Raw genomic sequence first — 27,304 nt, 5'->3', positions numbered from 1 at the left:
AGAGAGATTTCGTATAACTTTTTGGGTTGTACAAAGGGGAGAAGAAGTCTGCAACTTTGGTGATGCAATCAAAAAATATAGGGGACCCTATATTTTTTAATCACAAAAAGAAGACGGACTTCTACCGACGAAAATGACTAAGGACGAGAAAAGGGACGAACAAACTCTTACATTTCAAATAAAATAAAAATATTAGAAATTAAAAGACTACAAACGACGATCTAACAAACTCGAATCGAAAATCAAAGACACCTTAAAGTTGCTTCAGTTAGAGATGAGGGATACAGGTGGAGTGGCACTTGCGGAGAGAAGAAAGAGGTTAGAAGCCCGAGAAGAAAGGTTGGAAAGAGCCCGCAGGATTTCCGGAGGGGATGAGAAAGAAGGGTGGAAAGTAGATAATAAATGAACTAAAATCTAGCTAATAATGAGCTAACTCTTAGTTCAATAAATGAACTAAAAATCAGCTTATAAATGACCTAAATTCCAGCTCAAATTTTATTGAGCTTGCAAACTCGAGGGAGGCCAAAATTGATTTTTTTTGGACATGAGTTGGCCCCCCCCCCCCTTTGTCTACATCATTTGGGTTGCAAACTTATGAATGCTTTTTGAACATTTGGTGTTCAAAAGGAAGATTTACACTCCCAATTTGGGTTTAGGAGAGTGAAAGAAGAATTTGAAGGTTTCTTATAATTTTATCTTGTAGGAAATGAAGAGGTAAAATCCAACCTAGTGGTTGCAATTTGGAGGAAGCTTTTTGAACATTTGATATTCAAAGAAATATGCACACTCTCCTAATTTAGGTTAGTATAATAAAAGGATTTTCCTTCAATCTTTGAGTCATAGAAAAAGGGAAGCAATATGCAATTTATGGATTGTAATTTGGAATATTCCTTGAATATTTCGTGTTCAAAGAGAAGATTTTTATTTCCTTAATTTGTGGCTAAGCAAATGATAGGGAATTACTTGAGATCTAGTCTCAAGTTCAAGGTATTCATACGATGACATGTTTTGAAGTCTTGGAGGACTTCAAATCATCATGCAAGAGAGGAGTGACTGTTATTTGCTAATTTTGTGTTAACAAACAGGCTTAATGGGACCTAGGATTTTGCCCTAGATTTGCTAATGCTTTCTTTGGACCCTTTAGAGGTTATTTGAGAACCTCTATGCGGGCTTTGAAAGCAAAGAGCAAAGAGACTATTTGTTGGTTTCATGCTCCAACAAAAGGGGAATGGAAAGCTTAGAGTTTGGTTCTAAGTTTCCAAAGCTTGGAATATGATGCATTAGGAATTTGGAGAAATTCATAATACAAGACATGAGAAGGGTTGGTGATAACTCCTAAGGCATGCTAGGAGTCGAGCAGTGAAACATTTGGAGTCTTAAGGAAACTCCAGATGTCATGCATGAAAGGGAAAGATAATTGTTTGTTGATTTTGTTTTAACAAAAGATAGATGACTAAGAATTTGGTTCTAAGATCCAATGAATCATGTAATGTAACATTTGAAACCTTGAGGAGATTCCACATGCAATGCATGAGGAGAGAGATAACTGTTTGCTTGTTGATTTTATCTCAACAAATATGATAGAATGAACGTAGGATTTTGTAACTAAGGTTATAAGATTTATGTTATGATTGTTATCTAACATATGGAGTTTTGAGAAAACTCTAAGCATCATGCATGAAGATGTATAGATGATTGTTTGTTGATTTTATATATCAACGAACAAAGGGTGGATGAATTAGATTTTGCTTTTAAGATCCAAAGATTCATCCAACATAATATTTTGAACCTTGAGGAGGCTCTAAAAGTCATGCATGAGGAACATGGTTATGAGGTAGAGAACTTCCTACTCTTCTACGAATGTCTTGGATTCATTTGGAGAAGGGAAGGTTGATTTCCTAATGCTTTGGAGAGATTTCTAAACCAATTTCGACATGATCTAGAGAAACCTAGAAGTGGTGCGGGTGATTTACCATTTTCCGAGATTAACCAATGCTTGTGCTATCCATCACTGCCCTTAGACAATCAATTTGCAAATTGCGATGAACATGTTTAATAGATTCCAAGGTATAGTGGGCTGTAATCTAAGAGCCCTTGGGATCCATAGAAAAGTCCGCTTGGCTTTGCAAGCATTCACAAATCTAGTGAACATGTTTGTAAGTTTGGAATTTTTGAATATGCGACAATCATGGCAAGTGACATATAGCATATATTGATTTATGGTGAGTTAGGAAACACATGCCCCAAGTTGGAAGGAGATTTCCAATCAATTTTGGCATGATTGGTGCATTGGAAGCATGCATGAAGGCCTCCAATGTTGAGGGATTTCAAGAGTTAGAGGAAGTGATGATCCATTGTCATTCTATAGGCCTCATTAAGTGTGGGTTCCCACTTTTGTATGTTAATTTTGTAATAACACATCAATCTAAGAAATATAACATAGCATGCTCCATTGTGAAAGTCTACACCTCAACATTTGATTTACCATCAAGTGAAATATCATAAACTTAGGGTTTAGTTGTAGGTGAAGGCATTTGACACAGTATGGATGCTAAAACATGCATTTGGGGGTTGTCGGATGCCAATTCAACCACCCTATGCGTATTGACGTGCCTTTTGGTTCTCACATGAGAGCAAACAAGTGAAAATCGCGGGATTTCCACTGTTCCTTGAAGAGGACAGTAAACTCTAGCTTTTGGAGAGCACAAATTAGGCTACTACAAGGCCCTATGGATTTGGGAGCATCAAACACACAACCATGGCTTGGGGATCTAGTGATTTTCCAAAGTTTTTAGGGATTTTACCTCGCCGGGTTGTCATAGTGGAACCACTATCCACTCGCCTTGTCAAAAAGTGAGTTTGAGGAAGAATGGAGCTCTGTTTAAAATTGCGCAACAAGAGGCGCGCCTCTGTGCAATTCTTCCAAAAAACGCTCTGAGGCGCACGCAATTTCCACCTTTGGAGAGGCGTACGCCTCACCATGTATGAGGCACGCCTCAATTGCGCAATTGCGCAATTTTAGGTGAGGCGTACGCCTCATCCAATTGGCCCCACCTACTTAAAATGAGGCTTATTTCCCTTGAAACCGATCGGGCTACAGGTCTTTCCCAAAATTTCGACTCCCGCAAGCGTTGTTTCGCGAAACCAAGAGCCTCTCGCACGGTTGGCCACCCTTCCCGCTGCCTCTCCTGCCGGCGTCGCCTCTCTCCGGCGAACTTGAAGTGTTCGTCCGCCTTGTAGGAGAAGTCCAACACGTCCAAATATGGCCGGATCACTGACAGTTCCATCTACTCAACAAGCCATAAGAAAGGCCGTAGTAGAGGAACCCCCATCTCAGCAACTAGAGGATAAAGAACTATCAAATTCTAGCTCTCCCGATCTGATGAACTCAAGTGATTCAGATTAAAGTCTTCTCAAGTGGTTAATGATCAAGATACTACCTACGTTCGGTATTATCAACTGAATCCAAAACCTGCAAATCCTTCAACAAATCCGTAAAGGACAAAGCGAGGATCGAATGAATTCTTCTTCAATAAGTTCGCCAAAGCACAAAGCAGAGGATCGAAGAAAACTATCCTAAAATTCATGAAAAGCCTATGGCTGAACTAAGAGGATTCCGTCATCAACAAGTCCGTTATGCACGAAGCTCTGGACCTATGACTTCTTGCCACCGACCTAGTACAAACCTAAAGGGTTTAGGTCACCGACATCTACTCCTTCATCAAGCTCGCCAAAGCAAGAAGCATAGGGCCGAAGGTACAAAGAAAAAATCACCTGATAAATCAATAATGACAAATTAGGTAATTCTCCATCAATGTTCGCAGCACAAAACACATGATAGAAAGAATCAAAATCTCAGGTTTCAAGTCAAAGACGTGGATTGAGCGCCCTGGAGGATCCCTACTCAATTAAGATCGATGTATCAACCATATGTGGATATATCTAAAAGATCTATGGAGAAAGAAATCTTAGTGTGACATCCAAGAAAGCTTTGGAGATCCACTAAATGAAATCCCTAGTGTGACATCTAGAATAAATATCTAGAGATCCATAGGGTCAATCAGCATACAACAAACGTGGTTCGCTCCAGACGCAAACCACATTTGTTGGGGGGCATTTGTTGACCATCGAATATAACACCAAAAACAAAACCAAAAACCCGCTAAAATCCCTGAAATCCCGTCGAGAAAGGAGATGAAATCCCGCTTACCTATAGAACGGCGCCGCTCCAGTTGCTTCTCCGCAAATCCGCCGTAAATCCTGCGACATTTCCTCGTTTCTTGCTCTGTTCGTGTCGTTAAAAGGCGAGGGAACTCCACATCCCAGCAGCGACTCTCGGCTCCTCTCCCATAACACTTCTACGCTCGATCCTCCCACAGCCTAACCTCCTCTCCTTCGATACCTCCTCCGTGCTGCTCAACCTCGCTCCGGCGACGTTCTTTCCTTCCAGCCGATCAGGAGTCACGAAGTCCCGATCGGAAGCAACGATCGGAGCTCTCCGATCGTGAGAGCCCCTGTGCCGCCGACCTCCTTAACCCCGATCTCTTCAAATCCAAAGAGAGTGAGAGAGAGAGAGAAAGAGCGAGAGAGAGGAGAGCACCTCTACCTCTTCCCGACGCCCCATCCACTGACTCCTCCCTGCGCCGACGCCTACTTAAGCCCTAAACCGAGAGCTCTCCACCTCCTTTGTCGCCGATCAGCTCTGATCCCTCGACGACGTTCTCATCTAACCGGATCAGGAGTTAAGATAATTTGATCGGAAGTAAATACAGTAGCCCGTTGGCTTTGAAGGTGATTTACTCCCTATCGTGTGCTTCCTCGGCTGACTCCCTGGAAACAGAGAATTGAACTCCCTGTTTAATTGAACAGAGGATTTAATTCTCTGTAAATCATGCTTGAATCCTATTTCAAAAGGATTTAACTTAAACTCTGTTTAATTTCTGCATCCTGCTCAAATCTTCTTTAATTAGCTTACTTAAAGTTGATTTTATTTAATCACATTTAATTACTACTAATAGTAATTAATTATGATTAGTTAAATCAATTATAATTATTTAATCATTATAATTTATAATTAACCATGAATTAAATACAATTAGTTAAATGACTAATTGTATTTAATTTATAATTAATTATAAATTAGATCCCATTTATTTGTAATTAATTTTAAATTAAATGTAATTAGTTATATCTATTATATATAACTAATTATGATTAATTTATAATAAATTATATATATTAAATGGATCACTTCCTCCCACCTCGATCTTCGAGCCAACAACGACAACCCTGCGCAGGTATAATCTTTCAAACCTTAAAAACTCCGAGAACCCATTTCAACGCATGTGTCGAGACAAAACGACCACCTATACACGCTTTTTTAGCGTGGTGGGAGGACGTGCGTCCCGACGCTTGCGACGAAGCGGATAATCACTTAAAGTCCCTTCTTCAGTGTTAGCGCACCAGAAAACCGCCTATACACGCTTTTCTTTGCGTGGTGGGATGGGAACCCGGTGCGATGCGTACGACGAAGCAGGGAAATAACAGTTTTTCTTGCAAAATGTATCAAATACCTATACACGCTTTTCTTAGCGTGTTGGGGGATCAAAAATTACACGGTCGCGGTGTCCTCGAAAGAGGGCACCTACCATACACGCTTTTCTTAGCATGGTGGGAAATACCCAATTTTCTGTAGTTTTTCCCTCAACGGGGTAGACGCCGGGAGGTTGCCGAAATTTCGGTTGAACACAATGCTACATTTGGACTTAATTGAACTCAAAGGACGATCTAACTTGAACTCAGCTTGTGAACCATTGAATTTGATAGAACAGTGGACTCGGACTTGTGAACTTGAACCGAATGGACTTAAATAAACTTGAACTCAAATAAATTTGAAATCATAAGACTTGAATTTGATTGAACTCAAGAGGCTACAAAGGACTTGACTTGAACAATTTGAGCAAGGATTTAGACTTGTCACATGAGCAAACGAAAGTGAACTTGAATGTGGACCAAAGCTGACAAAGAACTTGAACAATAGGGGACATGCATTTGAACTTGGTTTGAACCAAGTGAAATGGACTTATGAACTTCAAAATGATATAAAGAGCTTTAATTCAATTTGAACCTAAAAGAAAAATACAAAAGGATATGCTATAATTTGAACCTCATTTGATCATGGTTTGAACAATCATGGGGACTTGTAACTTGACCAAGGAGGACTTGAATCAAAGCTCAACCAAAAAAATTTCATTCAAGCTTGACTTGAATAGTTGAACTCAAGCAAAGACATGGATAGATCACAAGATTTTGAATCATATGCAAGAGAATTTGAATCCGGATTTGGACCAAATACAAAGGGCTTTGAGCTTATTTTGAACAACTTGAATATACAACAAAATTAGCAGTCACAAGAAATTGGGCCTTGAATCCAATTGTTTGCAATCATGCAAATAATAGAAGGTGACTCAAAGGAATTCAAATAAATGCTAGAAGACTTGAAGCGTATGGAATAAGATCTTGGTTCAATGAATGAGCAATCAAAATGAAAAAGTTCAATGAATAAATCTTGAGCATCCAACTTGATATACACGAATTAATACATCAAATTACAACAAATATGAATTGTAGGAAATGTGATAACCTACCCTTAAATCATCATGCAAGATCTAAATAAAGAGGTTAAAAATTGCGATCATTCAAATGCATCCAAAAGAATATCTTATGAACTGTATAAAGATGAAGATGATGAGTGTCGATGTGTATAACAATTATATGAGCAAATACGATTGCTCTTTTGCAAATAAAAGAAGTTGATACATACGATAATGAATTCACAAGCAAGCATTACCACAGATATTTCCAAGTTCATCATACATGTTGCTAGCATAATGTGATCTTTAAGTAAAGAAGGTCATGGGAGAAAGAGCTTGACCTTTATGCAAGAAAGCATGATAGCTCTTATTACATCTATCTGCAAACACTGATGAAAGATTGTAGATGTTAGAAGAAATTATAGTGTGCCCACAAGTGATTGTAGAAGGTCCATCATGCACACAGTGATTCATCTACAAGCATCCACAATGAAGGCAGGAGATTAGTTAGTGCACTTTGATCCGCCTGCAAAAATCAACAAATAGTGCACGACAGTCTACCTGTACAAAGCAGCAAACAACTGATCCAGAAGCTGTTACTCTGCGCCACCGGATCCGCGACGTTCTTGGAAGCGGACAGAAGACGTTTCATGAATATTCCAAAATACCCTTGCACATGCACTGTAGTTTGTACACACTTAGGTACACTAAAAGAGGGTATACAATCAACACCCGCATGAGCCCCGGCGAGCGTGTTATTGGTACACACGTGACGTCTAGTTATGTTGCGCGGGTTATCAAACTTGAACCCGATCCTTCTAAGTAGATAAAAAGAGTTGACAGGGTTCAATTATAAAATGCCCCCAAACACCCGCACGAGCCCCGACGAACGTGTTATAAGTACACACGTGACGTCTAGGGATGCTGCGTAGGTCGATAAGTGAATTCATGTTCGAACCCGCTCCTTCTAACGGGTCAATAGAAGTCGACAGGGTTCAAACCAACAAACAATTATACGGTTGTGGCGACCGTTATATTTGTCTTAATACATTCATATTAGACCTTCAAGGCCTATAACAACGAGAATTCACTATCAAGGGCATAAAGCTTACGAAACCTGATCCCATATTGTTAAGTTGATAAGGTTGACAGGGTTCAATCAATAAAGAGAAATTACCCCTAACACCCCGATGATGGCCGTGTTGAACGAAGATCTCAACCGGAGGGGTTCACAAATACTTTCAAAGGCCTCCTAAAAGTCCATTCCAAACATCCAAAAAATCCCAAAATCCCAAAAATATTTAAAAATGAAACTATCCATCCCAACACTTAAAGTAAAGCCTATCCACCCTTCGCAACAGTTTGCTGAGGTGGACAAATTAAAATTTACTTCAGCTCATAAAGAGCCAAATGCCTAGTCGAAAATATCACTAGGATCTATTCTAAAACAATCTCCTGCCAGTAAGGACGTGGTACGTGTCCTCTAACTGGCAGTTTTGTCGCCAAATGGCACTGCAGGTAAACGGTTATGACCCGGGGCCCTCTGAACCGAGTGGTTTTTGCTGCCAAATGGCACCACGAAATACCAGTTATAGCCAGCGCTACGTTCCTTATTAGCATCAAATCATTGAGATATGAATCAATAGTCTATGATTGATAGGGCACAAAGCCCTCTGTTAGCTAAGGTGGATTCAAATTTGTCCCCTTAGGCAAATATCCATCCCAGGTTTACAAGGTACCCTTGGACGAAGCAACCCATGGCTGCCGACAAGGATCCTTCTGTCAGGTTGGGTCGACTACCTCCTTTGACTAACCAGAGACCACGATGGCTCGGGATGACGGAACCATGGGATCTTGATCGGGTCCATCATCCATTTCCCTATCATCCGCTTTAATTGCACGATGGTGCAATTTCTAATTTTAAATATCAAATCTCCAAATGTTTCAATCCTCCAAATTCCCAAATTCTCCAACCATTCCATACCCATACTGCTACTATATGCCAGATAACACGTATCTCTACGTATCTGATCGATGACTAGCCTTAATCGAAAGTTCTCTCTCGTGATCGGGAGGGGTAATTAACTATAGGGACTTGTGCCTATAGGAAACCAGAACTCAGATCATAAAGTCCTCGCAAAATGAGGGCGAAATCTCTGGGTAGTATCTTATCTATAAACCCATCTGCCTTCCAAAATTTACCTCGGAACTTAGTTAAAACTCCCTCGCCGAATAAAAAGAAAAGCGACGAGGCCGGGGCCGAATTTTTGGAGCCCACATTTATCCCAAAATAATAAATTTTTACCTCAAAACATCCCCTTTTCATATATCAATTAAAATCATAAATAACAATTTGGTATAATCTAGATTAGAAATTTTAATTATAATTGGAAATCTATAATACAAAAAAAAAAAAGAACTCTTTCCTCTTTTACTTCTCCCCTAAATCTCCCTTTTCCCTACTCCCTTCTTCATCTTCTTCTTCCACCGAATTTATCACCTCAACCTCTCGGCATTTCATCGCTCCAGCCTTAGTCGAACTCCTACTTTCACCCAATAGAACCCTCAAGCAATGCTTTAGGCTGAGGAAATATTGAATGGAAAAATAATAAAGCTATAACCCTCTTAAACTCACACCACTCAAATTACCAGCCCTCTAATTGTTGAATCAGCGTATGTTCATTATATCAGCCGTTGCATGGATAGCTTTTTGAAATTCTAGCTTTTATTATATGATGCAAGCAAGAAAATTAGGAAAACCCTAATTTTGCAAGCATACTAAAGACTTAACATAAAAATAAGAAAATACACAAAATAAGACACAAACACGCTTAACTTTTATAATAGAAATATGACGCTTACAAACTTAACATAAAAACACATAAACTTGTATTCCATCGCTTGAGAAGAAAGATACAAATGACGTCGAACTTGCTGAGAGAAGAAAGAGGTAAGAAGCCCGAGACGAAAGAGATGACAAGCTCGCAAGCTTTCCCAAGAAGGAAGAAGAAGAATGGAACATGCTCACAAGCTTTTCCAAAGAAGAAAAAACCCTCAGGTTTTGTATTCCAAAAATCTCTCCATAACACACTCTTTTTATCATCAAAACACCTTTTATTTATAGCAGAAAAGGGGCAACCAAACAATCCAAATTTCCTCCAACTTAACTAATCAAAACAAGGAAAAATAGAAGACCAAGGGTCTGTCCAGGATTAGCACCCAAATAGCCACACAGGGAACCGGAAAGGCATCCATGAGAGACGGGAATGGGCACCACAGGGAACCAGAACATGCATCCAAGGGGGAAGGAACGGGCACCCCAGGGAATTGAAACAGATAGCTAAGGGGAATCATAACAGACAGCCACAAGGGGAACCGAAACAGGTAGCCAGGCAGGGAAAGAACTAGCCACGGGAAGGAGCCAAGGGGAGGAACCGAAGGGCCACAAAGGGAAAACCGAAGGGCCAAACATAGGGGGGATGACCCCCCCCCCACATCAAATTCTACTCCGAATGAAAATACTCATATCCTGATGAATTTGTTTCAAAATTATGAAGATCAGGCATTTCTGATTCCTGAATTAGAATGTCATATTTTCGTTTGATGATTTCCTTTTCTCGTTCAAACTCAGATAGGAGTTGAAGCTTCTTAGCTTCAAATCTTTTGGCACTTGAACGTAGCTGCTCTTGAACCTTGAGAAGCTTGATCTGTATCGGGTCCGAAGAAATTTCTTGTGGTGAGATCCATTGACTTTGAGAAATAGATTCTTCAAGTTCATTTGGCTTTCTTTCTTGACTGCTTTCCAGTAGATGTTTATCCATCTTGACTTAAAATAAAAGAAGTCACAAAAACCTAGGATATACTAATCTAAGCTCTTATACCAAATTAATGCAAGCAAGAAAATTAGGAAAACCCTAATTTTGCAAGCATACTAATGACTTCTTAGAAAAATAAGAAAATACACAAAATAAAACACAAACACGCTTAACTTTTATAATAGAAATACGACACTTACAAACTTAATATAAAAGCACCTAAACTTGCATTCCATCGCTTAAGAAGAAAGATACAAATGGCGCCGAACTTGCATAGAGAAGAAAGAAGTAAGATGCCCGACACGGAAGAGAAGACAAGCTCGCAAGCTTTCCCAAGAAGGAAGAAGAAGAAAGGAACAAGCTCGCAAGCTTTTCCAAAGAAGAAAAAACCCTAATGTTTTTGTATTCCAAAATCTCTCCATAACACATTCTTTTTATTGTCAAAACACCTTATATTTATAGGAGAAAAGGGGCAGCCAAACAGCTCAAATTTCCCCCAACCTAACTAATCAAAACAAGTGAAAATAGAAGGCCAAGGGGCTTTCCAGGAGCAGCATCCGAAGAGCCACACAGGAAACCGGAAAGGTAGCCATGGGAGACAGGAACGGGCACCACAGGGAACCAGAACAGGCAGCTAAAGGGGAAATAACGGGCAGCCCAGGGAACCGAAATAGATAGCCAAGGGGAATCAGAATAGGCAGCCACAAGGGGAACCAGAACAGGCAGCCAGGCAGGGAAACAACCAGCCATGGGAAGGAGCCAAGGGGAGGAATCGAAGAGCCACAAAGGAGAAACCGAAGGGCCACAAAGGGGAAACTGAAGGGCCAAACATAGTTGATTTTTTCGGGTATAATTTAATTAAGAAAATTTATATTTTGAGCTGAAAATTTTGGGTATTACATTTATGACCATTCTTCTGTCACATAAAAATGTTTGGGAAACAAGCCTTATTCCTATGGCTTGTGGTGGATCGGGCTGAAAAATTGTGGATTACAGATGACCAATCAAGTTTTACAGTTGTTCTTTAACTATATGGGCAACTGTTAGAATGCAGACCATGTCAACTCCACTCCTGAATCCTAACGCATGTAGGATTTGGGCATAGAAAATTGTTATCATCATGTTGTCACTTAGACAATAACGAGTTATGGTCCTATTAGCTTCATTTATGTTTATGTTGTCACCGTGCATGACTAAATCAACAAGTAAATTTCATGTGTAGGTTAACAATAAAGCAATAATCTAACTCATCTATATAGAAATTAAAATATGAGCATGAACTGTCTTACTTGCAGGAATTGTATTAATTGTCTTAGCACAATGCTTTTCACTATTAAAGCACAAAGAACTAACTTTTAGTATTTATAATAATGCTCTTGGCAACAAGTTTATCCCTATTTTAACAGAAAGAACTAGCTTGTATTCTTTTTAAATTCACTATCAATTTAGTTCTCATAGTTAATGGTATTGCCTTTGATTTATGTGGTATTAATTGTTAACAAACAGACCCACAGGGTAAGGCGTGCTGTTTTCATTCGTGCTTATCACACCCTTTGACATTGTGATGACTTATCACATCAGAGAGGTGCTGTATAAATTGTGTGCTCATTGTGTTTCTTTAATGGTAGACAAGGCTATCTTTACATGTACTTGTATATCAAGTCATGAAGTGGCAAGTTTTCTTTTAATATCCTATCAAGTACTATCACATATTAATAAAACGTTCAATACAATTAAAAAAAAACTTAAAATTGCAATATTTTGTGTTGCTTGGGCTTGCTAGAACAGGCAGGAGATGGTTTTATTTGTTCCTGTCTGTAGAGGACATTGGCTACAGATACCTCATGCTGGTCATAAGCTTGTAGTGAGTTAGAAACCATTCCCATGTATGGTTGCTGAAGAAAATTCATAATATCAAGCCTAAATAATTATGTAACCTTTAGAATTGTTTAAATTTATTATTATTATTTTTGTCCCTTGGAGACGTAATGGTGCATTTGAGGTGGCAGGCCATGTCTGAAAGCACCTGGTCCATGCGAGCAGCATGCCGTAAAAAATCATGCTTGGAAAAAGCTAAAGCTGGGCCCACACTTGTGTGATCATTTTGTCCTGGATACAATGCAATGGTTTCTTGTTAGATCCCAACGGCACTAAAAGTTTCCAATGATTTTATGCATTTGTTATTTCAGTCAAAGATTGCTTGCATTTTCATGCTGCATGCTGGCTTGTATTGATAAATACTCATCTCATGTTGTATTAGAAGAGCTATTATTATCGTGTCATAGCAAGAGCATTTTTGGACTGACTGCGTTACAAAATGGGAAAGAAGAGGCATCCTTATGAATAGAGATTGCTTATAATTAAGTGTGACAGTGAGCACTGAGCAGTACTTCCTGTGGGTGGTTTTTTTTTTGTTTTTGTTTTGTTTTGTTTGTTTGTTTGTTTGTTTATTTTCTAAAGCAACATGTGCTTGGCTTTGATGCAGGCAGTTACCTTGCAATGACTGGTAAAAGAATTTCATCTCCTGCTGAAGCATTATATGTTGGCCTTGGAACTCATTACGTGCCATCTGGAAACTTGGCATCTCTTAGAGAGGCACTTCACTCATACAATTTGTAATGCTTCTGCCCAAATCACTTTGCTTTGAATTTGGAAGTATTATTGTATATCGTTGGTGCTTCTCATGAGCAACTCCTTTATAGCCTGTAGTAATTTGACTGGGTTACCTTTGTCTAGAAAGTCTAGCAATTGTTTTATGGTCTCTTGATAGGTTATACTAATTTATTGACAGGACTATCTGTTGCTCTTCATGTTTATAAACTAATCAATAATGAATTAGCAGATCATAGTTTGCCAGTCTTTTGGTTCGTTGCTTATGGTTAGACTATCCAAGCAGTCATAGTGAGTTGCAAGCTATAATACCTAAAATTTTCAGCTATGTGAGCGTACCTTTTTTTTTTTTATTTAGAGCATTTTAACATCTACAAGTGCACATAAATTACAAGCCTATAAATATGAATTAAGTGGTTTAACAAATCAAAACAGTAGGAAAATTAATGTCTTTAATCAGCCCTAGTCTATTATAGCAGATTGTTTATTAAATGTACTGTAACAATTTCCACTACAACTGTCCACTTATTTCACTTAAAAAGACATGCAGCGGATGATCTTTAATCCCACGGCTGATATTGGAGAATGGGTTAGTGGATTTGTTAATATTATATATATATATATATATATATAAAAGCACTATAGCATTTCTCTTTAATCCTTCCAACATCCTGATCCTCTGGAGCTTGATGCTGCTTTCCGTGAGAAGAACACTAGAGATTATAATATAAAGTAATCTGAATAAAAGGCATTAATCCTATAGTGGGCTAGAATTTTCCTAAGTTATGCAGTATTAGTATTCTTCTTCCATTTTCCATCAGATGAGTTAGGGTGCAAAGGATCTGCATGCCGTGGAATGCTATGGGAAGAATTCCGTAAATATTTTTCAGCAAATTAAGGTAAGATAATTTAGGCAAATGTTTTAGTTAGTGGTTGAATACTTTATTTGGCTGAAACCATGTGTAGTTTGTTATTTATCCAAGTAAGGCTATTGCTTTTAATTGATACAAATTCAAGAAACAATAGGGGAAGTACTGTTATTTGCTGATGGTAGTTAGAAACAGATTTAAGGCTGAAGTGGTAGCAGAAAACATTAAAGAAGAGGACTTAGAAGGAAAGGAAATGATTTTATTGAATGAGAAAGAATGCAATTGAGATTATATACAAGAGAAAAGGAAGACAAAATCTAGGAGAATAAATTCCTAACGAGATGAGATACCCAAATAAGGTTGTAAGAATTAGTAAATATTTTATTATTGCGCTTCATCTTTATTAAGCTTATGACAACATATATTTCAGTTTATTTTAGTTATTTTGTATGAATAAGAACGAATATGTATAAAATTATTTATGCATAGAGTAATCTTTATCAATGTTAATGATTTCGTGAACATTAAAGAATAAATATTCATAAACTAATGAATGAGCAAAAAAAGCAGTTAAAGTGCAACTAAAGAGCAGCTTAAGTGCAACTCAGCTAAAGTGTAACTAAAGTGCAGCTCAGCTAAAACGCAGCTTAAGTGCAACTAAAGCGCAGCTAAAGTGCAATTAAAGCGCATCTAAAGTGCAACTCAGCTAAAATGAAACTAAAATGCAGCTAAAGTGCGGTTAAAGAGCAATAAAAGGGCAGCTTAAGAGCAGTAAAAGGGTAACTAAAGGGTAGCAAAATGGCAGCTAAAGTTCAGCTAAAGTGCAGCTATGTCATCAAAAGTATATGACATTAGAGCTAAAAACGATGACCATGGTTTAAAAAATGCACAATGAGAGGCGCGCCACAGCGCAACTTTTGTCCATTTAAGCCTCAATGCCCACACAATGAGTTCAGAATTTGAGACGTACGCCTCAAGTTTACTGAGGCCTCAAGGCGTGCCTCGCCTTATGGTTGAGAGGCGTCCACTAATAAAAAAAAGCTAGGTGCATGCTCGGTACCCGCTCGATACTACTCGGTATCGAGTATGTACATGCTCGGTACCGTCAGGTACATGCTCGGTATCGAGCAGGTACATGCTCTGTACAAGCTCGATACTGTTAGATACCCGCTCGGTACCCCTTAGTACATGCTCGGTACCGCTAGGTACCGCTCGGTATCTTTCCATAAAAATAACTTACGAACACGTCGAACCTCGCCAAGGGGCAGTTGTCACGACCCAACCCGACCGGGACAGATCCCATCGCGTTGAGTCGTGACGGATAACCCCAGAATCTAGTTCTGTAATTTGTTTTCAGATTTTTCTTCCAATACATAATGAAATACAGAACCATAGAGATTTTACAAACATCCAAATATACAGAAAACTCATCCATAATTTTCTTTCTTCTCATTCTTCAAAATAATCATATTCATTACAGAACATGGCTATAAACATAAAGTACAGAACAGAACAATAAACCAGCCATGACTGTACAAAAATTAAAAGTACAAGAATACCTATAACTTCAGATCAGATCCTAAACGATTAGTTTAAAATTTTATTCCCTTTCCCAGAACCTGAAAACCATAAAGATAAGCACAGAGAGCTAACAGATTAGCAAGATCACACTAACCGATCTAAATTCTCAGATTCTCTCATTCCAAAATAATTCAAAGAAGCTTTAAAAACAGTTTATTTTAAATCAATTAATCACTGAACTGAAATCTCAAGATATAATACATAACAAACCATTTTTAATTCAGTTATTCATACAAAATTCAGAGAATCAAACAAAATTCAGATATTCTCATAAAAATTATATAATTAGACAGAATTTAAAATATCATACATAAATCGAATAATCAGACGGAATCAAATAACAGATACAGAAGAACTGAACTGAATTCATATAACAGAATTGTTCAAATCACATTTCAGATCACATTTCATATCAGATTTCAAATCACATTTCAATTCACATATCCCTGACCCAGACAGAATCTTAAAGAATTTTGGCCCCTTATGCCTCCCTTCCCCGACACAGACAGAATCTCCAAGGATCCTGGCCCGTCTCCCTTTGTGCTTACAACACCAGAATATATCAGGTATATAGAATTATCAGATCAGAATTCATTTTCATATTCCCAGACCCAGACAGAATCTTAAAGGATTCTGGACGCTTATGCCTCCCTTTCCTTACACAGACAGAATATCAAATGATTCTGGCCCCTTGTAACTCCCATCTGACATCATTCAAATCAAATCATATCAAATATCAAATCATTTGAGATTCAGAGAAATCAGTCATATATCAAAATATCGTCAGAATGTATAACGACATACAACAGAAATCCAATGGATCAAAATTCACAGTTTTAGAAAATTTTTAAATTACTAGAGATCATATAAAACAACATTTCAAAGCTCTTATTGTACTGAAGAAACATTTTTCAACATCCCAATAATTTTCTATTCGTTAAAAATCCCACATATTTCAAAATACCTGGTGAAAAATTTTTAGAAAATATTCAAAATGGGAAAAATCATAATCTCTACAACATACCAAAAGTTATGCGGTAAAAATTTTACCGGTGCAAAATTATACCCGTTTTTCGTTAACGGAAACAAAACTTTAATCGGAATATTCATCAAAACTTACATATATGAAAATTGAGACAGGCATAATGTGTCTTGCCTCGAGTTGATCAACTTTTCCAACTGCGTCATCGAACGAAAACGGATCGAAGACGCCCAAAATTCGTTTTTTCTTCCTTGTTTCTTCTCTTTCTCTCTCTCCTCTCTCTCTCTCTTGAAAACAAATCCAACTGTACTTAAAAAGATATTTACGATCGTCTAGACAAAAATTTACATTCGTCCCGGGACGATGGGCTCTGTCATGTCCTTAGACCATGTTTGTACGGACGATATTTGATTTTCATTCCAGGACGATGGGCTCTGTCAAAAAAATTTGTTTAGTTCGTACAGACAAACATGCACCTTGTTCAGTTCGTACATACGGTTTGTATAGACTAACTGCACCATGTTAAATTCGTACAGACGGTTCGTACAGACTAACTGCAAAAATTTTTTTTTTCCAAATATAACTTAAAAAAATTTAAGGATTTCACAATCTACCCACCTTAAAAAAATTATCGTCATCGACATTCCCAAAGTAAAACTGAGTCAAAACATACCTGGATATAACTGCATCATATCAGATTCCTTCTCCCAAGTAGCCTCTCTGGCTATTGTGAACTTCCACTGAATCTTAACCATATGAATCTGTTTGCTTCTCAACTTTCTCACATTATAAGCCAAAATTCTTTCAGGTTCTTCTTTGTACTGTAAATTTGTTTGAACCTCAACATCATCAGCAAACAATCTCTTTCTAGAGTCAGATATCTATTTTCTCAAAGAAGATACGTGAAACACATTATGTACATCTGATATCTGATCAGACAATAACAACCTATAAGCAGAATTACCAATCCTTTCAATAATCTCAAAAGGTCCGACATACCTTGGACTGAGCTTGCTCACTTTTCCAAACTTGCTAACACATTTAATCGGACTGACTTTGACATATACAAACTCACCAACCTTAAATTCAACCAATCTGTGCTTCTGATTGAAATATTTCTCCTGTCTATCTTGCGCAGATTTCAACATTCCTTTAATCAGATTGATTTTTATCACAGTATCATCCATAAAAGCTGAACCCATCACTTGTCTATCTCCCATCTCAGTTAAAGTCAAGTGAGTTATACATTTTCTGCCATATAGAGTTTCGTAAGGTGCCATACCAACGCTTGATTGATAACTGTTATTATATGCAAATTCAATCAACAGGATATGATATTCCCAACTACCCCCAAAATTTAAAACACAATCTCAAAAGATCTTCAAGTACCTTAATAGTCCTCTCAGACCATCTATCAGTCTGCAGATGAAAAGCCGTACTGAAATGTAATTTCGTACCCAATCATTGTTGAATTTCTCTTCAAAGTCTGGAGGTAAACTAGCCATCCCGATCCGATATGATTATTTTTGGCACACCATGTAATCTGACAACTTCTTTAATATAAATCTATGCTAATTTGTCCATTGGATCTGTCTGTCTAATTGGAAGAAAATGTGCAGATATTGTCAGTTGATCCACAATAACCCAAATAACATCATGTCCTTGCCTTGATCTGGGAAAATCTATGGCAAAATTCATTGTTACCTCTTTCCATTTCCACTCAGGAATAGGCAACGACTGCAATAGACCTCCCGGTCGTTGATGCTCTGCCTTCACTAGCTGATAGGCTTCATATTTCAAAACAAATTTCGCTGTCCTTTTTCAATCCATGTCACCAAAATGAAGTTTTCATATCTCCGTATATCTTACTACTTCTTGGATGAATAGTATAACCTGAGTATGAGCCTTATGCAAAATCTCTTTTCTCAGATCTCCAAACATAGGAACTCAAAGCCTATTCTTATAGAAAATAATATCATAGTCAGAAATTTGTAGTTCAGATCTCTTACCAAATTTGATCTAATCAATTAACTTTGAATATTCTATATCTAACTTTTGAGCTTCATGAATCTTTTCTTTTAAAGAGTGCTGAATAATCAACTGAGTCACTACACCAAAATCTCAATAAGTATAGGAGATCACTTCCAATTGTAATCTTTTCATATCTCGTATTAGACTCAAGCCATCTCCTTTGCCTCCAATTCAGATTCTTCTGAGTAAATATGTATTTCAACTCTGATGATCCGTGAAGATCTCATACTTGACGCCATACAAGTAATGATGCCAAATCTTCAAGATAAATACAACCACAGCCAATTCCAAATCGTGAGTCGGATAATTTCTTTCAAGTGGTTTCAACTGTCTTGAGGTATAAGCTATTACCCGACCATGCTGCATTAAAACACATTCCAAATCTTTCAGTAAGCATCATTTAATACTTGAAATCCTTCTATACTCGAGGAAAGTGCCAAAATTGGAGCATAAGTCAAATAATCCTTCAATCTCTAAAAACTAGCCTCACACTCTGGTGTCCAAATAAAGGCTACTGACTTCTGAGTTAGTCTCGTCAGAGGTGCAGAAATCTGAGAAAATTCCTTCACAAACTTTCTATAATATCCAGCCATATCCAAAAAATTACGTATCTCAAACACCGTAGTAGGCCTTGGCCATTTGTAACCGCTTGAACTTTCTAGGGATCAACTCAAATTCCATCACCGCTTACCACATGTCCCATAAAGGAAATGTTTTTTCCTAGAATTCACACTTGAGGAATTTTGCATGCAACTGATGCTGACTCAAGAGCCTCCAAAACACTTCTGAAATGTCTGGCATGATCTTCCTCAGAAGCAGAATATACTAAATATCATCTATGAAGACGATCACAAACTAATCCAGATAATCTTTGAACACTCTGTTCATCAGATTCATAAAAACAGCTGGTGCATTAATCACCCCAAATGGCATGACCAAAAATTCGTAGTGTCCGTACCGAGTACTGAAAGCTGTTTTCTTCACATCAGTTTCTCTCACCTTCACCTGATAATTACCAGATCTCAAATTAATCTTCGAGAATGCAGAAGATCCAACAAGCTGATCAAACAGATCATCAATCCGTGGCAACGGATATTTATTCTTAATAGTAATTATATTCAATTCTATATAATCAACACACATACTCATTGTACCATCCTTTTTCTTCACAAATTGATGTAATCAAAAATTTGGGAAGGGCCCCAAATTTTTTATTACAAAAACAAAAGCTTACTAGGATAAAGAAAATTACACAAAATAAACAAAATAAGAAATAACACAACTTTTTATAATAAAAGACTTACAACTCTTGACACTTACGAACTTGACACAAACACAAATTAAAGACACCTAAAGGAGCTTTGCCATTCATTGCTTTGACAAGAAGGATACATGTGAAAGAGAACTTGTAGAGAGACGAAAGAGATTAGAAGACTAGTCGAAGTATAGCTCGCAAGCTATAGAGAGGAGAGGAAGGAGGAGGACATAGCTCGCAAGCTATTCCAAAGAAAACCCTCGGGTTTTATTTTCCAAAAATCATCATCACTACTCTTTTTAAGTCTCAAAACATCTCCTATATATAAGTACAAAAGGGGAGCCAAACATCCATTATAACTACTAATTAATTCAATTAAAAGGATCAAATGAAAGGACAAAAATTTAGTCTAGATTTCTATCCAGAAACAGTCCAGAAATCTGCACAAAAAACTAGGAGGCAGTCACCACATCAGTCCCCAAACGACACAACAAAATAGAGAAGGAAGCCCACGATAAATCCACTCAATCAGAGAAGGAAATTCACGGGAATCAAGCAAAAAACCCACGGAACCAAGCAGAGAACCCACGGAACCAAGCAGCCCAGCACGGAACCAAGCAGCCAGCAGCAGAAACCAAGGGAAAAGGCACGGGAAAACAGCCAGCCACGGGAAACCAAGGCTTGAGAAAACAGCCAGCCACGGGAAACCAAGGGACAAGGCACGGGAAAACAGCCAGCACAAGAAAACGAATAGACAAAGGGAAGGAGAAGAGGCAAGGCACGGGAAACCAAAAGCCAAGAGGAAATTGAGAGGAAATATGGGGAAGAGAAAGGGCCAACTCCAAATAATAATGAGCTATATTTTTAGTTCAATAAATGAACTAAAAATAGCTCATAACTTTTAGCTCAAAATATTAATGAGCTAGGAAGCCCAAGAGAAGTCAAAACCCAAAATTTAGGATTTGGTTTGACCCCCCCCGTTGCCTACATCAGACTCTCCTACTTGAAAAACTCATCTCCCAATGAGTCGTCTTTTGATTTGATCCTAGGTGACTGTGGGAGTGCATCTAACTCTTGAATCTTAGCCTCGAATTTCTTCAAGATTTCTTCTTTTTCTTTCTCAAATTGATCTTGAAGATATTTCTTCCTTTTCTCGTATTTCTCATCACATAAGAACATGTGATATTGAAGTTATACAACTCGTTTTGAAGCAGATCTGTTTAATCACCTTCTGTTGGAATCCATCTGTCCATCGAAAGAGGGACTTCATAATCTTCTAGATTGTATTTTTCTTTGAACAAATCAATCTTTTTGTCTTTTTTCATCTTTTATAAAAACTCAAAAAGAAACTTAGACTCAAAAAAAAGAAAGACTCAACCTAAAGAAACTTAGACTCACATGACACACACGACAATTGATATGACTCACCAAGACTCACTCGACAATCGGGATAAGAACTTGCTATGATATCAAATTTGATGCACGCAAAAGTAAGCAAAAAAACTCGTAATTTTTTTGCTAGAAAAATATGACCTTACTAGGATAAAGAAATTACAAGAAATAGACAAAATACAACTTTACTATTATAAAAGTACTTACAAACGACACATACTAATGACACATACAAACTTTGACTTAAAATCCTAAACTTGTATTCCTTGAGACGAAAGATACTAATGGCGTCGATTTTGCGAAGAGAAGAAGGGATAAGAGGCCGAGACGAAAGAGGAGAAGCTTGCAAGCTTTCCTAGAAGGAAGAAGAAGAAATGGACAAAGCCCTCAAGCTTTTCCAAAAACCCTCAGGTTTTCTTACTCCAAAAATTGCATTTTTCACCTCCTTTAACCATCCAAAACAACTTCTATATATAGGCAAAAGAAGGCAGCTAAACAGCCCCCAAAAATATACTTAATACCTTAATTAAAAATAGAAAATTGAAGGCCAAAAGCCACAACACAGCAGCCCGAAATGGTACAACAAAACAGAGAAGGAAGCCTACAAGAACCAAGCAAAAAAGCCACGGAATCGAGCAGCCAGCCGCAGAACCAAGCAGCCAACCGCAAGAACCAACGGGGCAAAGGCACGGGAAAACCACCCAGCACAGGAAACCAACAGCCAGCCACAGGAAACCAAGGGACAAGGCATGGGTAATCAGCTAGCCAGCCGTGGGAACCAAAGGGCCAAGCATGGGAAAACCAGCAGCCATCCACGGGAACTAAAGGGCCAGCACAGGAAAACTAGCAGCCATCCACGGGAACCAAAGGGCCAAAATCCATCATAATGAGCTTCCACTAAACTTACATAAATGAGCTAAACTTTTACTTTAATAAATAAACAAAAAATCAGCTCATAATGAGCTAAATTTCAGTTTAAAATATTAATGAGCTAGCAAGCCCAAGGGAAGTCAAAACCAAAATATAGGATTTGATTTGACCCCCCTTGCCTACATCACAAACAGAATAGGTGCTCCCAGGGAGAAACACTAGGTCGTACAAATCCTCTATCAACCAACTCCTGGAGCTGGACTTTCAACTTCTCAAGTTCTTTGAGGCAACCCCAGATATCCTCAGTTGGTCTGTACTAACTCCTCAGGAAATACATCCGAAAAGTCTCGTTCTATCGGGATATTAGAAACAGAACCCGCATCTATATTCATATCTCAAACTGATGCTAGAAACACCATAAAACCCTTCTTCCATAATTTATTTACTTCTAACAGAGAGATTAGGTAGGATAAAACACCTTTTACTCCTTGGTACACAACTTTCACTGCCTACAAATAATGTAACTTTCTTCTTAAAGCAATCAATTTAAGCCCCATACAAACTCAGCCAATTCATAACCAAAATAACATCATACGAAAAAATCGGCAACAAAATCAAATAAAACTTTCACTTCTTGCTAGAAATTTCAATCTCACGTAAACAAAATTTTCTGGCTATCGGATTATCTCCAGCCGACAAAATAACAGAAAGTGAAACAGGTAACGTAACTGAAGCCAGTTGTAATGCATCAAAACAAAACTCTCAGATCTGGACTCGGATCGTCGATCAAATCCGGCTTGTGGACATTCTGCTATCCGATGTCCTGTCTGACCACATCTGAAACACTGACTAGTCATTCTGTAACACTGGCTAAAATGTCGCCGTCCATAATTTCAGCACAGGTGCCCCACTAATTGAACCAGAACTGGCTACACTGCCACTACCAGAGACTGATGCAGATACTGATTGTCCACTCCTTTTGGAATCTCTAGATATAAATATATTCTTCTTCCATAAAAAATCACTTCCAGAAGTCTCACCATTGAACCTCTTCTACTAGCAGTCCACCGCTGCTGAGTAGCCATCAGATCATTCTATATCAATTGAGCTCTCTCCACAAGCTCAGAGAAGTCAGAAATATAAAATGGTACCAGGGGTTGCCTCAAACTATCTTGAAGTCCCCTCATAAATCTATAACTTTTTTCAGCAGAAGTACAGACCAACTGAGGAGGATTTTTTGCCAAAGCAGTAAACTCTGCCTCGTACTGCATAACTGTTTTACTCCCCTGAACAAATCTTAGAAAAGTCTCCTGCATTTGCTATCTTGTAGAAGGGGATACAAACCATACTCTAAAGACTTTAGAAAACTCTTCCTAAGAAATCAAAAAGTTCAGTATACCTTGAAATTTTCCCTCCTGTTGGCCCATCTACCATCTCTCTGCTTCACCATCCAACAAAAAAATTGCTAACAGTACATTTCTATCAGGAGGACATTACATTCCATCAAATGTCTTTTCTAATCTCCTCAACCAATCCTCTGCTACTCTGGGCTCAACTGCGCCCTCAAACTTCAGAGGATTTAATCTCAGAAACATAATGAAATGCAAAACGACAAAGCTTCTATAAACATTCAAATATATAGAAAACTCATCCATAATTTTCTTTCTTCTCATTCTTCAAAATAATCATATTCATTATAGTGCATAGCTATAACCATAAAGTACAGAATAGAACATTAAACCAGCCATGACTGTACAAAAATCAAAAGTATAAAAATACCTATAACTTAAGATCATATCCAGAACGACTAGTCCAAAACTTCATTCCCTTTCCAAGAACCTGAAAATCATGAAGATAACCACAGTGAGCTAACAGCTCAGCAAGATCACACTAGCCGATCTAAATTCCCAGATTCTCTCATTCCTAAATAATTCACCGAAGCTTTAAAAATTGTTTATTTTAAATCAAATAATCACTGAACAGAAATTTCAAGATAGAATACATAGAAAACCATTCTTTAATTCATGTATTCATATACAACTCAGAGAATCAAGCAAAATTTAGATATTCTCCCAAAAATCATATAATTCAATAAAATTCAGAATATTGTATAGAACTCGAATAATCAGATGGATTCAAATAACAGATACAAAAGAACTGAACCGGATTCATATAACAGAATTGTTCAGATCACATTTCAAATCAGATTTCAAATCACATATCCATGACCTAGACATAATCTCAAAGGATTCTGGCATCTTATGCCTCCCTTCCCTGAAATAGACAGAATATCAAAGGATTCTGGCTCCTTATGCCTCTCTTTGTGCTTACAGCACCAGAATATATCAGATATACAGAATTATCGGATCAGATTTCATTTTCATATTCCCAGACCCAGACAGAATCTCAAAGGATTCTGACCCCTTAAGCCTCCATTCTTTGACATAGACAAAATCTCAAAGAATTCTAGCCCCTTATAACTCCCTTCTGATATCATTCAAATCAAATCATATCAAACATCAAATCATATTAGATTTAAAGAAATCAGACATATCAAAATGCCGTCAGAATGTATAACGGCAGACAACAGAAAAATCCAACGGATCAAAATTCACAATTTCTGAAAATTTCCAAATTACCAGAGATCGTATAAAACAACATTTGAATACTTTTATTGTACTGAAGGAACATTTTTCAACATCCCAATAATTTTCTATTCGATAAAAACCGCACAGATTTCAAAATACCCGATGAAAAATTTTCAGAAAATATTCAAAACGTGTAAAATCATAATTTCTGAAACATTCCAGAAGTTACACATTAAAAGTTTTACCAGTGCAAAGTTATACGCGCTTCTCGCTAACAGAAATAAAACTTTAATCGGAATATTCGTCAAAACTCACATTTTTGAAAATTGAGACAGACATAATATGTCTTACCTCGAGTCTATCAACTTTCTCAACTTCGTCGTAGAACGAAATGGACCAAAGACACCCAAAATTTGACTTTTCTTCCTCTTTCCTTCTCTTTCTCTCTCTTTAAAATTAATCCAACCGTGCTTAAAAAGATATTTATGATCGTCTAGACGAAAATTTACATTCGTTTTGGGACGATCGGCTCTATCATGTCCTCTGACCACGTTCGTACGGACGATATTTGTTTTTCATCCCAGGACGATGGGCTCTGTCAAAAAAATTTATTCAATTCGTACAGACAAACTGACTGTTCGTACAGACGAATATGCACCTTGTTCAATTCGTACATACTAACTGTACTATATTCAGTTCGTATAGACGATTCGTACAGACTAACTGCACACAAATTTTTTTTTCCAAACATAACTTGAAAATTTAAGGGTTTCACAGCAGAAGATGAAGGGGAGAAAACATTTCATCATTATGATGGTATTCAAATGAAGACCCCCTTAGTGATGACAGTGCTGATGACTTATGAGTTCTTATGTGATATATCATTACTATTTATTTTTGGAATTATATGTTAATGAAAAGAATACTATGATTTGAAAAAGATGTAGTTTGAGTTGAACTATATTTCTGTTGTCTTATTATTGAGATATTTTGATTTCACTTCATATCTTGTGCATTTTTATGTTTTACATATTATATTATTTATTAGTATATACCAATTTTGTCATTTTATGTTTACGCAATTTTTTGATTTTGAGACTTACGCCTCAAAACGCCTTGAGGCTTACGCCTCACCTCACGAACGAAAAACACCTCAATACCCGATTACGCAATTTTAAACATTGACGATGACTATATGAAAAAGTGAAATAAGTTATATATGACAGATAGGCCTGCATAAGTAAAGTCGGATGACCCGACACGATAAGCCTACACTCTTAATTCTAAAAGTTGAGGAATTTGATTTAACCCTAAATGAGAGAACAACTTTCATTCTAAAAGTTGAAAAGTTGGACCCAACCTTGTATTGAAAAACTGAAATGATGCAAAAGCTTCTATTCATTATATGACTTATTTAAACATGTTGAACAGTTTTGACAAGATGAACATTACTGCTATGCACTTTTTGGCTAAATATGTGTTTTAACCATGTTAGTATTGTTAAGCATTTCTAAATTATTTATTTATTTTTTATTTTTTATAAATTACTTATGTATTTAATTGAGTCTAGCTCATTAGTAATAGTTGTACTACATTAAAGGGGAAGGAAACCTTGGGACAATAAAAGTGGTGACCGTTCTTTTGGTGTAAATACGTTTTGGGTGTGCAAAGATATCTAAAACAGGATCTGAATGCTAGATGTACAGACTTTTGGGTATGTGAGTAAATTTTAAAAGTTTTAGTAGAGCTATGTGCTTACTTCAATTATATTTGATGTTCATTAAGAGACATTATATGCTTTACATTATTAATTATGAGATTTAATAGGTTGACAAGTTAGGAGAGTCTAAATAAATTTCTTTTACTCACTCTATTCTTAAAGTAGTGATTCGGAATGGGTGTTAGTAAGAAGGAATCTGTTTAGATTTTTCTTCTTTGTTATTCTCCAGATTGATCACTTGGAAAGGGAAAGAAAATGATTGATTCTGTTCTTTGCTTGAAATGCTGCTATTTGCTGGAAATAACAGCTGAAATCAAAAATATGCACATGAATCAATAAGGAAATTCAATTGCTGATTGCTGAATTTCGAAAGCTAAATTTAGCTTGCAGAAAATAGGTGTTGTTGCTGAAATCAGTAAGGAAAATGGAGGAAAAGTTAAATGCAGGAAGGGTATTGTTGTTTGCTGAAATTAGGTAATAGTTACTGCTGTGATTTGTTGAAATAAAGGGGTTGTTCAAATCGGTTTGATGAATTCATTAAAGAAAGAGAAGTAAGAAAAGTTGTTGTGTTGAATGAGGAAGTTTAGTGAAGTTAAAGTATTCCAAATTTTATTTGATTTCATTTAAAGCTTATTATTAAATTAAAAGGGAATTTATGCATGAAAACAATTTATAGGTTGTTTACAAAAGGATAAGATGGTATGGTCTAGGAGAACCAATTCCTAACGATGTGAGATACCCAGATGATGCATAGAAAATAATAAAAGTTTTATGCATTTGCAAATGCATATCTTTTATGTTTATGATAGTATTATTTCAATTTATTCCACTTTATTCATATATTTGAATAGTTGTGAATAACTTAGTAGTACTTACATTAGTACTGTATGATTATGAAAATGATGTCATGAAAATGAAAGAGAGTAGAAAATGAAATAACTCATATGTTATGTTATGATAGCATTTATTTCTTTTAATTCCAGTTTTGTTGATTCTTT

The 27,304-nt window shown here is 37.1% G+C and overlaps 1 protein-coding gene across 1 annotated transcript in view; it reads left to right on the top strand.

Moving 5' to 3' along the window:
• Positions 1–27,304, top strand: part of LOC110106912 (3-hydroxyisobutyryl-CoA hydrolase-like protein 3, mitochondrial) — a 137,355-nt gene that overhangs the window by 46,255 nt on the left and 63,796 nt on the right. Inside the window, exon 6 of the mRNA XM_028697397.1 lies at positions 12,894–13,023. Coding sequence (XP_028553230.1) covers positions 12,894–13,023 — 130 coding nt within the window. The remainder of the gene's footprint in view (positions 1–12,893; positions 13,024–27,304) is intronic.

This window comes from Dendrobium catenatum, unplaced genomic scaffold, assembly GCF_001605985.2.
Source record: "Dendrobium catenatum unplaced genomic scaffold, ASM160598v2 fragScaff_scaffold_922, whole genome shotgun sequence".
Classification (NCBI taxonomy): Eukaryota; Viridiplantae; Streptophyta; class Magnoliopsida; order Asparagales; family Orchidaceae; genus Dendrobium; species Dendrobium catenatum.
The sequence above is the reverse complement of the archived record's forward strand: the minus strand, read 5'-3'. Positions and strand labels throughout refer to the sequence as shown.